We start from the raw sequence: 13,176 nt of genomic DNA, 5'->3' as shown, positions 1-13,176 counted from the left end.
AAAACAGGGTCAACATTTAACTCAAATGAAGTTCTTCTGAAATTTATTCAGGTAGGCCTTGAAAACTTCCAAAGGCAGAGATTCTACAACCTCTTTGGGTAACTTCTTATCAGTGTTTGACTGACCATACGTAGATTATTTTTTTTCTTCAATACCAAGTTGGAACCTTCTTTTTTTTAATTTATGAACGTCATCACTTGGCCTTCCATCGTGTGTACCTATGCAAAGAACCTGTCTCCATCATAACCTCCTTGTAGGTATTAGAAGGCAGCAATTAGACAAGATTCTCATGTCTGCTGGTACAGTCAATCTGCCAGATTAGTTGGGCACAACTGGCCCTTGGTGAAGCCATGATTAGAGACAACCTTGGTTGGCTGTCTCTAATCACCTTCTTTTCTGTACAATTTCACGTAACTTGGATCTCTTTCATGATCTTAGCAAGCACCGACATGAGATTGACTGGTAGCTCCTGGATAGTTCTTTATTACTCTTTTCAAAGAGTAATATTTCCTTATTTCTCTTTTTTAAAATGGGTGTGATCCTTCACTTTCTTAAATCCTGATGGATTTTGCCTGTCTGCTCTGACTTTTCAAATATGATGAAGAGTGACTTAACAGTTGTCTGCCAGTTTCCCTCAGGACACTGGGATGCGGCTCATCACGTCACTTGGAGTCATGGGTGTTCAGGTTCCTCTGAACTTGATCTTCTCTTATGATTCCCCGCCTTGAGGTGCGGGAATACGAGAGGTGTGGGAAGAGTGCTTGCCCTTGAAAACTGAGGCAAAAAAAAATGAATACCTCAGCCTTCTCTATATCAGTTGTCACTAGTTCTCCTGTCTTACTTATCGGTGGGGTGCATTTTCTTTAGTCTCCTTGTTCTGATCAATGTGCTTGTATTCTTCACGTTCCTTGCTGAATTCAGCTCCAGCTGTGCCTTAGCTTTCTTTATTCCACCCCTACATTCCCAAGCAGCATCACTATATTATTCCCAGGGTATGTGTCCCTGCTTCCACTGCCTGTGCATTTCTATCTTCAGTTTGATCAGGAGGTCTTTCCTCAGCCATGCTGGTCTCCTGCCTTACTTTGCTGATTTCCAACACGTGGAAACTGAGAACTCTTGCATTTCAAGAAAGATCTCCTTTAGGAGCTGCCTTTTTTTTCTGATCTTTTTATCCCTGGGGAAGTTTTCCCAGGTAGTCCCATCCATTAATTCCTTAAACAGTTGAAAATTTGCTCTCCTAAAATTAAGGATCTTGTTTTTACTGGCCTGGCCCATATACCTCAAGATCGTAAATTCCACCAGATGTAATCACTGTAGCCCAGGCTGTCACCATTCTTGACCTCTCCAATTAGTTCATCTGCGTTGGTAAGCAGCAGGTCCAATAATGCTGCCCCTGTGGTTGTGCTGTCTGTCACTGGGATTAAGAAATTATCCTCAGTGCACTCCAAGAATTTCCTGAGCTGCTTACAGCTCGCTGTGCTGCTTTTCTAGATATCAGGCTGATTGAAGTCCCTCAGCAGGATCCTAAGAGCAGGATGCTTCCTGTACTTGAAGTAAGAATGCTTCATCAGCATCTTCTCCTTGATCAGATGGCCTGTAGTAAACGCCAGCCATGAGGTTCCTTTGTTGGTTTAGCCTCTGATTTTCACCCATAAGCTGACAACCTGTTTTTCATTGCCGTTTTTCAAAGACAGCTCCATGCATTCAATTCTTTTTTTTTTTTTTTTTTTTGCATAAAGGGCAACCCCCACATCTCTCCTTCCCTGCGTGACACTTTTGAATAGTTTATAGCCATTGATTGTAGTGCTCCAGTTGTGGTTTGTCCCACCAAGTTTTAGCAGTAGTGATTAGATCATAGTTTCCCAGCTGTGCAATGAACTCTATCACAACCACTCTAGGAATCTTCCTCCTCAAAGATAAGGGAGGAGACGCTACGATGGAAAAGAGCTCAAGGGCTGAGGTAAGTACAGGGAGATCACTCACCAATTACTGTCTTAGGCAAAACAGACTCAGCATAGTGAGATGAATGTAACTTACTGCCTATCACTAGCAAACTAGAACACTGAGAAACTAAAAGCAAACTAAAAACACCTTTTTACACCCATCCGCCCTGTTCTACATCCTCCCCCCAAGCCGCACTGGGGAATGGGGGCTGCAGTCAGTCCCTGATGCTTCGTCCCCACCCCTCATGGTCCCTCTCTGCCCCTACTCCACCTGGGATCCCTCCCAGGATGCCGTCCTTCCTGAACTGAGCCTGAGGGGGCTGCCCAGAGGCAGCAGCTCTTCAAAAACTGCTCCCACACGGCTCCGTACCACGGGGTCCATCCCCCAGGAGCAAACTGCTCCAGCATGGGTCCCCCACTGGCGGCAGCTCCCCCCAGACCCCCTGCTCCTGCGTGGGCTCCTCTCCACGGGCTGCAGCTCCGGCCCGGGGCCTGCTCCTGCGGGGGCTCTCCATGGGCCACAGCCTCCTCCAGGCCACATCCACCTGCTCCACCGGGGGCTCCTCCACGGGCTGCAGCGTGGAGATCTGCTCCATGTGGGACCCATGGGCTGCAGGGGGACAGCCTGCTCCACCAGGGGCCTCTCCACAGGCCGCAGGGGAACTTGTGCTGCGTGCCTGGAGCACCTCCTGCCCTCCTGCTGCACTCACCTTGAGGTTTTCAGGGCTGGTTCTCACTCCTCACTCTCCCAGCTGCTGTAACATAGCAATTCTTTTCTCCCTTCAATCTGCTCTCACAGAGACCCAACCAACATCACCCATGGCTTGGCTCTGGCCAGCAGCAGCTCCTTTTTAGTCGTCTGGAGCTGGCTCTGATCTGACATGGGGTAGCTTCTGGGTTCTTCTCACAGAGACCACCCCTGCTGATCCCCTGCTACCAAACCCTTGCCACATAAACCCAATACAAAAGAAAAAAAAAAAAAACATTTTTTTTCAGCTACTAAACTGAATAGTAGAGGGAAAAGATTGTATTTCCCAGTAGGATGTAAATTTAACTGTTGATATTGGCTACTTTTGTAGGTTTATGAATTACTTTAGTTACATAGGTTGTCTGCTGAGCCACCCCTGGTTCTAGTGTTTAGTTACGTGCTGAAGTATTTTGTGCAACTTTCAGAAATAGAATTGCGGAAGTGTTACCCCTTCTAGCAGAGATGGCTGAGCACTCAAGTCAGTCCTTCATAAAAGCTCAGTAACTCTGCATCCCACTGTAAATCATGTTAATTACTAGACAGTGATAATATTTCCATAAATCCAGGCTGCAGATGGGAGGTGGGTGCACTTCTCATCTCAAATAAATGTGTTCCTCTCTGTGCTGTCTGTCTTACAGTATACAGTTCCGAACCACTCCAATGGACAGCACTGGGGTCCCGCATATCCTTGAGCACACCGTGTTGTGTGGTTCTCAAAAGTATCCTTGCAGAGATCCATTCTTTAAAATGTTAAACAGATCATTGTCAACTTTCATGAATGCATTCACAGGTGAGCCCGAAGTAAATAATACTGCTTGAAATCAGCAAGGTTTTACTGCAGCAGAACTTTCTGTTGGTTCTCTTTATTTTCCCTTTGGAGGGCCGTTATTAAGTGTGAATGAGAGACTCAAAATTGTGAGTGAGGAATTAAAAAACTAACAAGGCAAGGCAACAAAATAAATCTTTTTTGTCTGTGAGTTACAAAGGCCCAGTAGAGCTGGATTTTTATAGTATACTACAAGACATTTAAATTTTTTTATGTTTGGCCAGCATGAAGTTTTCTTTACAAATAATTACAACATTAGTATATGTCAATTAGTAAGTTTCTTCTCTTCCAGTTATTTATATGGATGAGGGATTAAGTATAAATGAGAGCAAAATGAATCTCAGTCGCTGAAGTTCTGAAGTTCTGTTCTTGTACCTTTATTTGTACACAGCTAGTGATTACACACTCTATCCATTTTCAACACAAAATCCCAAGGATTTCCAGAATCTCCTGTCAGTGTACTTGGATGCAGCTTTTTTCCCATGTTTGCGACAACTAGATTTCTGGTAAGATGTGGACAGTTTGAGATGTATGCAAACCTTTTAAAAAAAGAAAGGACTCTCAAACTCCCAAGCTACACTTCCTGTTATTAATGTTTTTCAGGCAAGAAGGCTGGAGGTTAGAACACGAGAACCCAGCTGATCCTCAGACACCTCTAGTCTTCAAAGGAGTTGTTTTTAATGAAATGAAAGGGGCATTTGTAAGTTCTGTGGATTTTTGCTTTAGGTCTTCTACAAGGTTTCAGTTGCAGGTTATCAACACCATTATTGCACCAGAGATCTCTGTTCTTCTTTTATGAAATTTAAGTCCTTAGTAAAGACAAAACTGTGATGTGTTTATTCTTGAAGTTAGCCCATTGAAAGATTGTTTGCATATAGAAGAGAACCTTGTTAATGAATATTGTTGTAGAATTTTTCTTTTAAGTTGACATAATGTAGCTAATTTTATGAAAGTACATGGGCATCAAAATACGGCATAACAAAATGCTTATGTGGGGAGTTCTTGTGTAAGTTAGAACTGAGGTCTTATTGAGCACCTTTTATTTTTAAAATGTTTTGATGACTTTTACTAAAATGTGGTGTTTTCCTCTTAAGACAGATAATGAGAGGATATTTGCACAGCACCTGCAAAATAAACTCCTTCCTGATCACACTTACGGTGTAGTATCTGGTGGAGATCCATTAAGTATTCCTGATCTTACATGGGAGCAGCTCAAACAGTTCCATGGCACACATTATCATCCAAGCAATTCCAGGTATCTGAAATTTGTGACTAATTTGCTAGGTTATGTAGTGAGTTAGCATTGTATTTATATATTTGTGAGGGAACAGCATTTCTGTACTTATCGTCAGCAATATAACCTATACCCTCCAGCAGCTATCATAGCTTCAAAGCAATGAATTTGCTTTAGGAAGGGGCAAAGGGTGAATTGGAAGTAGGGGCTTCTGAAGAGAGGTGGCTGATGGGCATTTTCTAGACTGTGTGTGCCTGCTGGGTTATGAGGATTTGTTTGAAAGTTTTTATTTACGGATAATTTACCATGAACGTATATGGACTAGGGGGAAACGGAACAAATACAAAATAGTAAGTATTTGGAAGTGATGGTAGAGTGTTACCATACAGGTAGCACAGATGAGTCTAGGGGTTCCTAATCCCCTTCAAACCAACCCAGATTAAAAGTTAAAAGAAGTTAGAAATGCATTGCTGTTTATTTGCTCCTGAATCATACTACTGTATTGGGCTCTAAATAACGGATGTCCATTTGAGTCAGACACTAATTCTGTTGGTACTGGTAAGGTCATTAAGCTAAAAGTCAACTTACTTGAAAATATGAGGGCGATGTGGAGGGAAATCTATAGCATTCTTTCTTCTGTACTAATTTTGTGGTCAATCTGTTAGTCTGATTAATTCGTTTATGGAACATCAGCTTGTGACATGATCGTGAATTTACCATCCTTTATTTTCTCATCATCCCAAGTATTCATTTGTACCTGAGCTTAGATTTTAATTAAGTAATAACATTTACCTGAGACATACCCCATGCTCATCTTTAACCCAAGGGAAGTTAGCAATGATTCTTGTAGGTACTAGAGCGTACTTTAGTAGAGTGACCTGCAGAACTCAGCTCTATTTTATAGATAAGTTGAGAAATGTATCATAGTATTTTATACATTGCGTGAGGACCATAAGAATCTTGTCTTCTGAAACATTAGGGCATTGGGATTCTGGTTTCAATTACTAGTGTTTTTTTCTTATAAGTTCGTATATTGCTGCAACTAACTGAATTCTAGTTCTGTGGACTCCAAAGAATAAAACAGGAGTTGAAAAGCGTTGTGAAATTTTACCAGCAGATCTGTGGGTTTTATGTATGTGGCAAAATGTGGTGGGTCTTAAAACTACAGACCTTACAATGCATGTTCTCTTTTAGATATAACTGAATCACTGGAAGTTACATGAAATTCAGAAGAAAAAAAAACCACCATAAATAAACAAATACATATAAAAGCTGTTCCTACAGATTTCCTGTAAAATCCGATGTGTAATTTTAAACTTCCATTTCAAATGCAGATTCTTCACTTATGGTAATTTTCCACTGGAGCAACATTTGAAACAAATTCATGAGGAAGCATTGGTGAAATTTGAAAGAATCGAATCAAAGACTGACATCCCAAAACAGAAACTCTGGGAAAAGCCTGTAAGTATTTAAAACAAATAAAGAATAATTTTTAAAGAAGTGCACATCCAGTCTTGGAGTTGCAGAAGCTGAGTATAACTGAGTCCAACCTGCTGGGGTTATTTTGTTTGTTTAAAAGTGTGTTTGTGTGTTTAAAAAAATAAAATAACAAAAAAACACACTGCATCACTGTATTCTTTTCAATTTCAGTAATAACTGCATACAGTTGTTTATTTTCAGTATTCAAATGTCTTCAGCATTTGGAGAACAAGCATTTATGAATTTAAAGCATCTGGAGTTAGGTATTAAAAAATATTGATACTTATATTGTCAGCAAATGTACCCAGCAAATTTTACCTAAGATTCTAAACATTGCTGTTAAAATAACTTTTCCACTTCATTTATTTATTTATATTCTTTTCCTCCCTGGCTTGTGCAGGAGCTTAAGTTTTATTTGAAATCAAGCTTAGAATGTTAATTTCTTGATCCTCTTCTCTATTTCTTTACTTGTAAAAAGTGGAAGTACCACTCTTAGTTTTCCAAGATATACTGAGTAAATATCCTGCGTTTATGTATTTACTTAGGAGAATCTGTGAAATTATTTTAAATCTATGGAAAGAAGATGCAGTCATTTTTTTATTTGTAAGTCGGATATGAGTTTAGTCTGCATCATATGTACTTACTATACTTTACAGCGAGAACACCATGTAACATGTGGCTTAGACTCATTTGCTGCCGATCCTTCCAAACAGACGACTGTCAGCGTCAGCTACTTGTTGACAGAGTAAGTCTATCAAAATGAAACTCTCAATCAAAAACTTGTTTTAGAACTTTAAGGAAGATGCAGGTGTACTTACTTGTGCCCCCATCTCTCTTTGTAAATGTCACCTTTAAGTTAAATAATGCTGTGGGGTAGTACTAGACAAATCCTCCTTTAGTAAATGAAAGTTTACGTACTAAGTAAAATTTGTCTTGTTGTTTTCTTTAGCAGGTAGAGGTAAGGAGAATCAGCCATTATCGTACAAAACTATTCAGTGGATTAGGCTTTGGGAACACTGGCTTCTTGTCTTTGAACTGCCTTCGATGTGCAAGCTTTTCTGTATGACCCAAATGCTAACTTCATCCAGCCTCACAGCCTAATTGAACTTGCAGAGCTTTAGTGCTTGTTATGATGAGTAATTCAAGTTTATGAACAAGTAGCTCAACATAAACCCAGAACTCTCTTGGTTTCCTAAATTTTGGTGTGGTGTTCATAAGAGGCAGTTATTTCTCCCTTGTTTCCTTGTCTCCCCTACATTGTTTAGTAGAAGTAATTATTCTGAAATTAAGTCAGCGGTGTTTGATGTGACATATTTGGAGCTTGATGGCTTTTAAAAACTAATATTTTTTTGTCAGCATTACAGACACCTTTGAAACTTTCACGCTGAGCCTGCTGTCTTCACTGTTGGTTGATGGACCAAATTCTCCTTTTTACAAAGCTTTAATCGAGTCTGGTGTTGGTACAGATTTTTCTCCTGATGTTGGGTAAGTGTTACAAGTTGCATTTCATCCCTGTAAGCACTATTAGGAGAGTTACAAATGAATATCAAGTTGGGAAAAGTCATCTCTCATGCAGGCAACGTAGGCCACACCAGAAGAATCTTAAAGGTTTCTCCCGATGTAATTTTTGGCTTGTCAAAATAATTCAGTAGAAGCCGCGTTAGTGAAAACAGTAGTACGGCTTTGTTTAATGTTTATCAACAAGAAAAATGCATAGATAAGAACACGCTATGCTTTCAATGTGCTAGTTGCTTGGAGTGTTTTGATCTTGTGCGTTTAGTATTACTCAGAAAACTAATAAAATTAGTTTTTGCTCTTGCTGCGTACTGTTGCATTTGCTTTTTTGCTTTAATCCTGTGATTTAGTAGTAGGTAGGTTTGGCACAAATGTGCTTTTGTGCAATTAGGTGCTATTAATTTGCTATTGCCAGAATATGAAAGGATATGTCTGCCAGTATTTATTTGTTCAAACTGTAGCTTTTGCAAACAGTCTTCAGAGCTAGCTCTGCACTGCAAACTAGATGGGTGGATTCTTTTAACCTAACTGCAGGCTCGGTTGCTCATCATAGTTGGACTTCAGTGTTGGCAGAAAGAAAGAATCACTTTCAGGGCATGATTCGTCTGACTAATTTTAAAATTGAGGATGACAAAAATCATGCTTTGTCTCCACTGTCTCAGATGTTTGAGTGGGAAACCTAAACATACTAATCTAGTATGATTGTAATGCCTTGGGATACTCTACATGGCTAAAAATCGTCTCTTTTGGGAGTGCTGCAAGACCTGTGTCATGAATTCCAGTGCTATGTAGACATCTTGATACCACAGGGCATTATATCTGTCTTCAGCCACTGAAGTAGTGATTCAGTTGTTTCATAGTTCTTCAGTTAAGCCTTTTTTGGGCTAACTATATTAATTTGGTGTTGATCTATGCAGTGAATTGTCTAATACATATTGATTCATCTGCAGTTATTAATATAAAGACAAATTTTGAGTCCACAGATCCTCAATTTGACATCTGAGTCTGTCATTGAACCCCTTCTGTAGTTTATAGTTGTGGAATAGTGAATGCTTAGAGTTGAATACCTATTGCTTTTTGTTTGTTGTCCTTGGTCTGAACAGCTACATGCTGCATATTTATGCAAGTATCAGTCTGTCTCCCTAAAGTGGAGTTCTTTATAGTTAACTATGTCTGACAGGTTTACAACATTTGTTGTTGTTGTTGTTTGGTAGTATTGAAAATAATTGCAGCAAACACAGAACACTTCACCACTTGCTCTGCAAATAATGCTTTAAATGTATGAATTTAAAAGTTCTGTTTCACTCGTCTGCTTAAGTAGAATGTATGTGTTTGGCTTTACAGGTAGCTACAATTTTTGCTTAACAAAAGAGATTTTATTACCTGAACGTACGTACTGATGAACTGGAAGATGAACAGAAAATAATAGCTTTTCTCCTGTAACTGTTTTTCTTTCTGTAATAATCATATGCCATATGTTTTCCTAACAGTGAGCTGCTACTACTTAAATTGAACAAAAAGCACTTCTAAGTTCAATTTCTTGTCTCTTTGATAATTATTTTTCTTTCTGGCTGGCTTTTAAAGTCCTCTTTTTATGCGAAAATGATGAATGACTGTATTTCCCCTTCTGCCTTTGCTATGAAGTTTAATGCTGAAGTTCTAGCACTTGTAACTGAGTTGAATATTTTGTTCCAGGTTTAATAGCTCAACAAGAGAAGCCTATTTCAGTGTGGGTCTACAGGGTATTGCTGAGACAGACATTGATACTGTGAAACAGATTATTGCTAAAACAGTTGATGAAGTTATTGCGTGAGTAATATTAAATTTATAAGAATACTGTTAGTTCTCTCATGCAGTCTTTTACAATTAGATATTTATAGTAATATAATAATATATTAATGTATATATAATAATACAGGCATGCATATTGATATGCCTTAAAATTTTAGTTAGCTTTTTAAAAAAAATGCACTGAAGAAAGTTGTATTGCTCAATACTCTTAAAACTTTTATCTGCTACTTCCTCTGTTGTAGCATATTCATCAGCATAACCTTCAGGAGTTTAATGATATTAGTGCTGTTTTACTAAATGACACAGCATGATAAGATTATTTCATATCGATTTTAATTCAGTGTGGAAGTCATCATGTTGTAATGCTTCCTTTATTGATGTTATAATTCATTTTCATAATTTCACGTAGAGTGATTAGTGCTAATGGATGTGATTTCCTTTTCTCTTTACCCCTTCCCAAAGGAAAGGATTTGAGGAAGACAGGATTGAAGCTCTACTTCACAAAATTGAAATCCAGCTGAAACATCAGTCTACAAGTTTTGGACTTGCCCTGACATCAGTAAGTCTGTATGCATGCTTGTGTATGTTGTGCGTGGTTTCTTTTAGTTTGTTTCAGACATAGGCATGGAATCTGCATTCTACACATTAACAAAATATGGGGTAATTTTGTAGTCTCTTGATACCTAAAACTTTTCATTTTATGGCTTTTTTTCTTTGTCGTCTCTTGTACATCTCTCCATTCTTTTCAGTAGTCTTCAAACCATTGCTAGATTCTACTCTGTAGGACTTAATCAGGCAGTTAGCCTGTTGTCTTCGCCTGAATAGTAGCTGTGATTGCAGCAGGAATGATTACTTCTGTAAGAGAGGAATGACATGCTGGCTGTTGGTACGTTTTAGACAGTTGCCCATGCATTTGTAGAAATCAAATCAAAGGACTGTATTTTTCTTTGGAATTCAGCGTTGTGCCACTATAATAATAATATAAATAATAAAATATAATATAATATATATATATATATATAATATATATATATAATATATATATATATATATATATTAATATAAATAATAAAATATAATGATTTAATATAATTGCTAGCCCTACCATTAGAAGGACCTTCCTCTCTGTGATTTATTTATTTAAAACATCAATAGGAGAAATCAGTAAGCCTGGAGGTTTCCATTTGTTTCTAAAGTGATCAAAACAGTAGAAATTGTGTTCTTGGATGGTGGCCTGTTCTGGCTTGCTTACTTTTTATCTGTGCAACTGTTAAAAACAATCAGTCTCCTGATACCCTTTTGTCCTTTAAGATAGGTTCCACAAGAAAAGCTTATGGAGACTCACGTTACCAGGTAGAAGAGATCAGCACTTCCCTTTCCATTTTCCTTCCTCAGAAAGTTGTAAAGAGCAATGAATTCTCCTCTTAGCCTCCTTTTCTCCAAGCTAGACAAACCAAGTATCCTCAGCCTCTCCAAACAGAATGTGCTCCAGCCCTTTTACCAGCTTTGTTGCCCTCCTCTGGATGCATTCAAATATCTTAATACCGTTTTTATATTGTGGAGACCAGAACTGTCCACAATATTTGAGGTGAGGCTGCACCAAAGCTAAATATAACAGAAGAATCCCCTCTTTTGAGCAGTTGGCTATGCAGGGTTTGATGTACCTCAAATGTGATTTGCCCTCTTGGCTGCCAGGGCACATTGCTGGCTCAAGGTGAGCCTGCTCTCAGCCAGCACCCACAGGTCCCTTTCTGCTGAGCTGTTCTCCAGCCACTCCTCTCCCCATCTGTACTTTGTCCAGCATTTCTCCGTCACAGGTGCAGTACCTGGCATTTGCCCTTGTTGAATTTCATGTCGTTGCTGATTGCCCAATACGCCAGTCTGTCTAGATTCCTCTGTGAGGCCCTCAGCCCTCCAGAAAGTTAACAGCATCTTCCAGTTTAGCCTCAACTTGCAAACCTGCTAAGGAAGCATTCAACTCCTGTATCCAAATCATTGATAAAAAAAAATTACACAGAATCAGCCCTAGAATTGAGCCCCGGGGAACAGTGCTAGTGAACGGATCGTTTCATCTGACTGATAAGGTAAATGGGGAGACTGTTATATTTATATAATGTTTTGCATACACCTCCTGTTCCCCTTTTCCTTCTTTCCCTGGCTGAAAGTGAATTTACTTTGAATGTGAGAGAGGAAAGAATATTCCAACAGATTTCCAGAATTCAGACATAACGCACCTATGCAAAAAGAGGAAAGGAGGGGAAAAAAAAAAAAAAGTAGTTTGGTATGGTAAGATTGGAGGAGGGAGTGGAGGGAAGAAAGGGACAGGTGATGATGACATAGTCCTTTAGTTTGAGCAAACACTTCAGCAGCATCCCCCTCCTCAATCTATTAGAAGTATGCAATAGCTATTACTTATCATCTGTATATGAATAGTAGATAAGATGGTTTTGGAACACGGATGCTGCCAGTTACAGAAATATATATGAATTGTCCTGCTTACTCAGTTACTTTTGCCCTTCAGTATATAGCTTCCTGCTGGAATCAGGATGGGGATCCAGTGGAGCTTCTGAAGATTGCAGATAAAGTCTCTCGGTTCAGGCAGTGCCTCAAAGAAAATCCCACATTTCTTCAGGAAAAAGTTAAAAAGTATTTTAAGGTAGGAAAACTTGCAGGAAAATATCTGCAGTATTGATTTTTGAATCACTATTTAGTATTTAAAATTAAATTGGAGGGAACTGAGTTGTTCATATCCATACTGTCTATTTTAAGACGTTGATGAACAGCAGCACTTTTGAATAAAGCATGTTCGTTTTAAATGGTTGAAGTGAAAACTTTTTAAAACTGGAAAAATTGGCCTTTGGACATTTGGAAACACATATTAAAACATTATTATTTTCTCAATGTTCTAATGTTTAAAATACTGTGATGCCTGATGCTATAGAAAGGCACGTGAGTCTTTCCTAATGAGAAGTTAAGACGTGGACAGCAACATGGACGTAGTAATGTTCATTGAACTGCTGTCTGAATGTTGCTGTCAGCACTAATTGCTTTTTGCTCTTTTTCTTGTTTTCCTCTCTATATATTCTACTAGAGTGCTTTCAGATTTAAGAACAGTAAAGGCATTATGACATTGAATAGTTCTGAATCCCTGCATTAGCTAATGGCAGAATAAAAAAAAAAATCCAGTGGTAGCAGTGCAAAAGCGTCTTCCATTGTTTTTGTTGGTGGTTTTGTTTTGTTGTTTTGCTTAAATCCTTCAGGTTGTTTTGAAGGGCACATCTATTATATGTGACTGCCAACCTGATTTACTTGTGGGTGAATGCTGGTTTGCATATACTCAAAGGCAACAGGACACGGTGGCATCAGTTGAAATCTGATTTCTTAAAGGCATAATTAGTGTCTAGAAGTAGTAGGAAGCTGTTAAGCTTTTGGCTTTTGTATTAAGAAATACGGGCACGGTATTTTTATGAATGTCCTTTACTATGCAGTTCTGGTAAGGGGCCTAAGACAAAGGCACCACTCAACAGGAAGTAATGAGAATAGTTGGATGTTCTGATATCCAAAGATTATGTATCTTATATTACACGCTGTGCCTGGAGATTAATAAAGCAGGAAGGCTGTGAGCAAAAGAGATGCTGTT

At 38.8% G+C, this 13,176-nt stretch overlaps 1 protein-coding gene across 1 annotated transcript in view; it reads left to right on the top strand.

Annotated features, from left to right (window-relative positions):
* PITRM1 (pitrilysin metallopeptidase 1) overlaps window positions 1-13,176 on the top strand; it is a 29,310-nt gene that overhangs the window by 1,564 nt on the left and 14,570 nt on the right. Inside the window, exons 4-13 of the mRNA XM_035564281.2 lie at window positions 3,330-3,481; window positions 3,909-4,023; window positions 4,121-4,217; window positions 4,612-4,772; window positions 6,086-6,212; window positions 6,887-6,975; window positions 7,587-7,715; window positions 9,441-9,554; window positions 9,999-10,095; window positions 12,058-12,192. Coding sequence (XP_035420174.1) covers window positions 3,330-3,481; window positions 3,909-4,023; window positions 4,121-4,217; window positions 4,612-4,772; window positions 6,086-6,212; window positions 6,887-6,975; window positions 7,587-7,715; window positions 9,441-9,554; window positions 9,999-10,095; window positions 12,058-12,192 — 1,216 coding nt within the window. The remainder of the gene's footprint in view (window positions 1-3,329; window positions 3,482-3,908; window positions 4,024-4,120; window positions 4,218-4,611; window positions 4,773-6,085; window positions 6,213-6,886; window positions 6,976-7,586; window positions 7,716-9,440; window positions 9,555-9,998; window positions 10,096-12,057; window positions 12,193-13,176) is intronic.

This window comes from Cygnus atratus, chromosome 2, assembly GCF_013377495.2.
Source record: "Cygnus atratus isolate AKBS03 ecotype Queensland, Australia chromosome 2, CAtr_DNAZoo_HiC_assembly, whole genome shotgun sequence".
Taxonomy (NCBI): Eukaryota; Metazoa; Chordata; class Aves; order Anseriformes; family Anatidae; genus Cygnus; species Cygnus atratus.
This window is presented reverse-complemented; position numbering and strand designations above follow the sequence as displayed.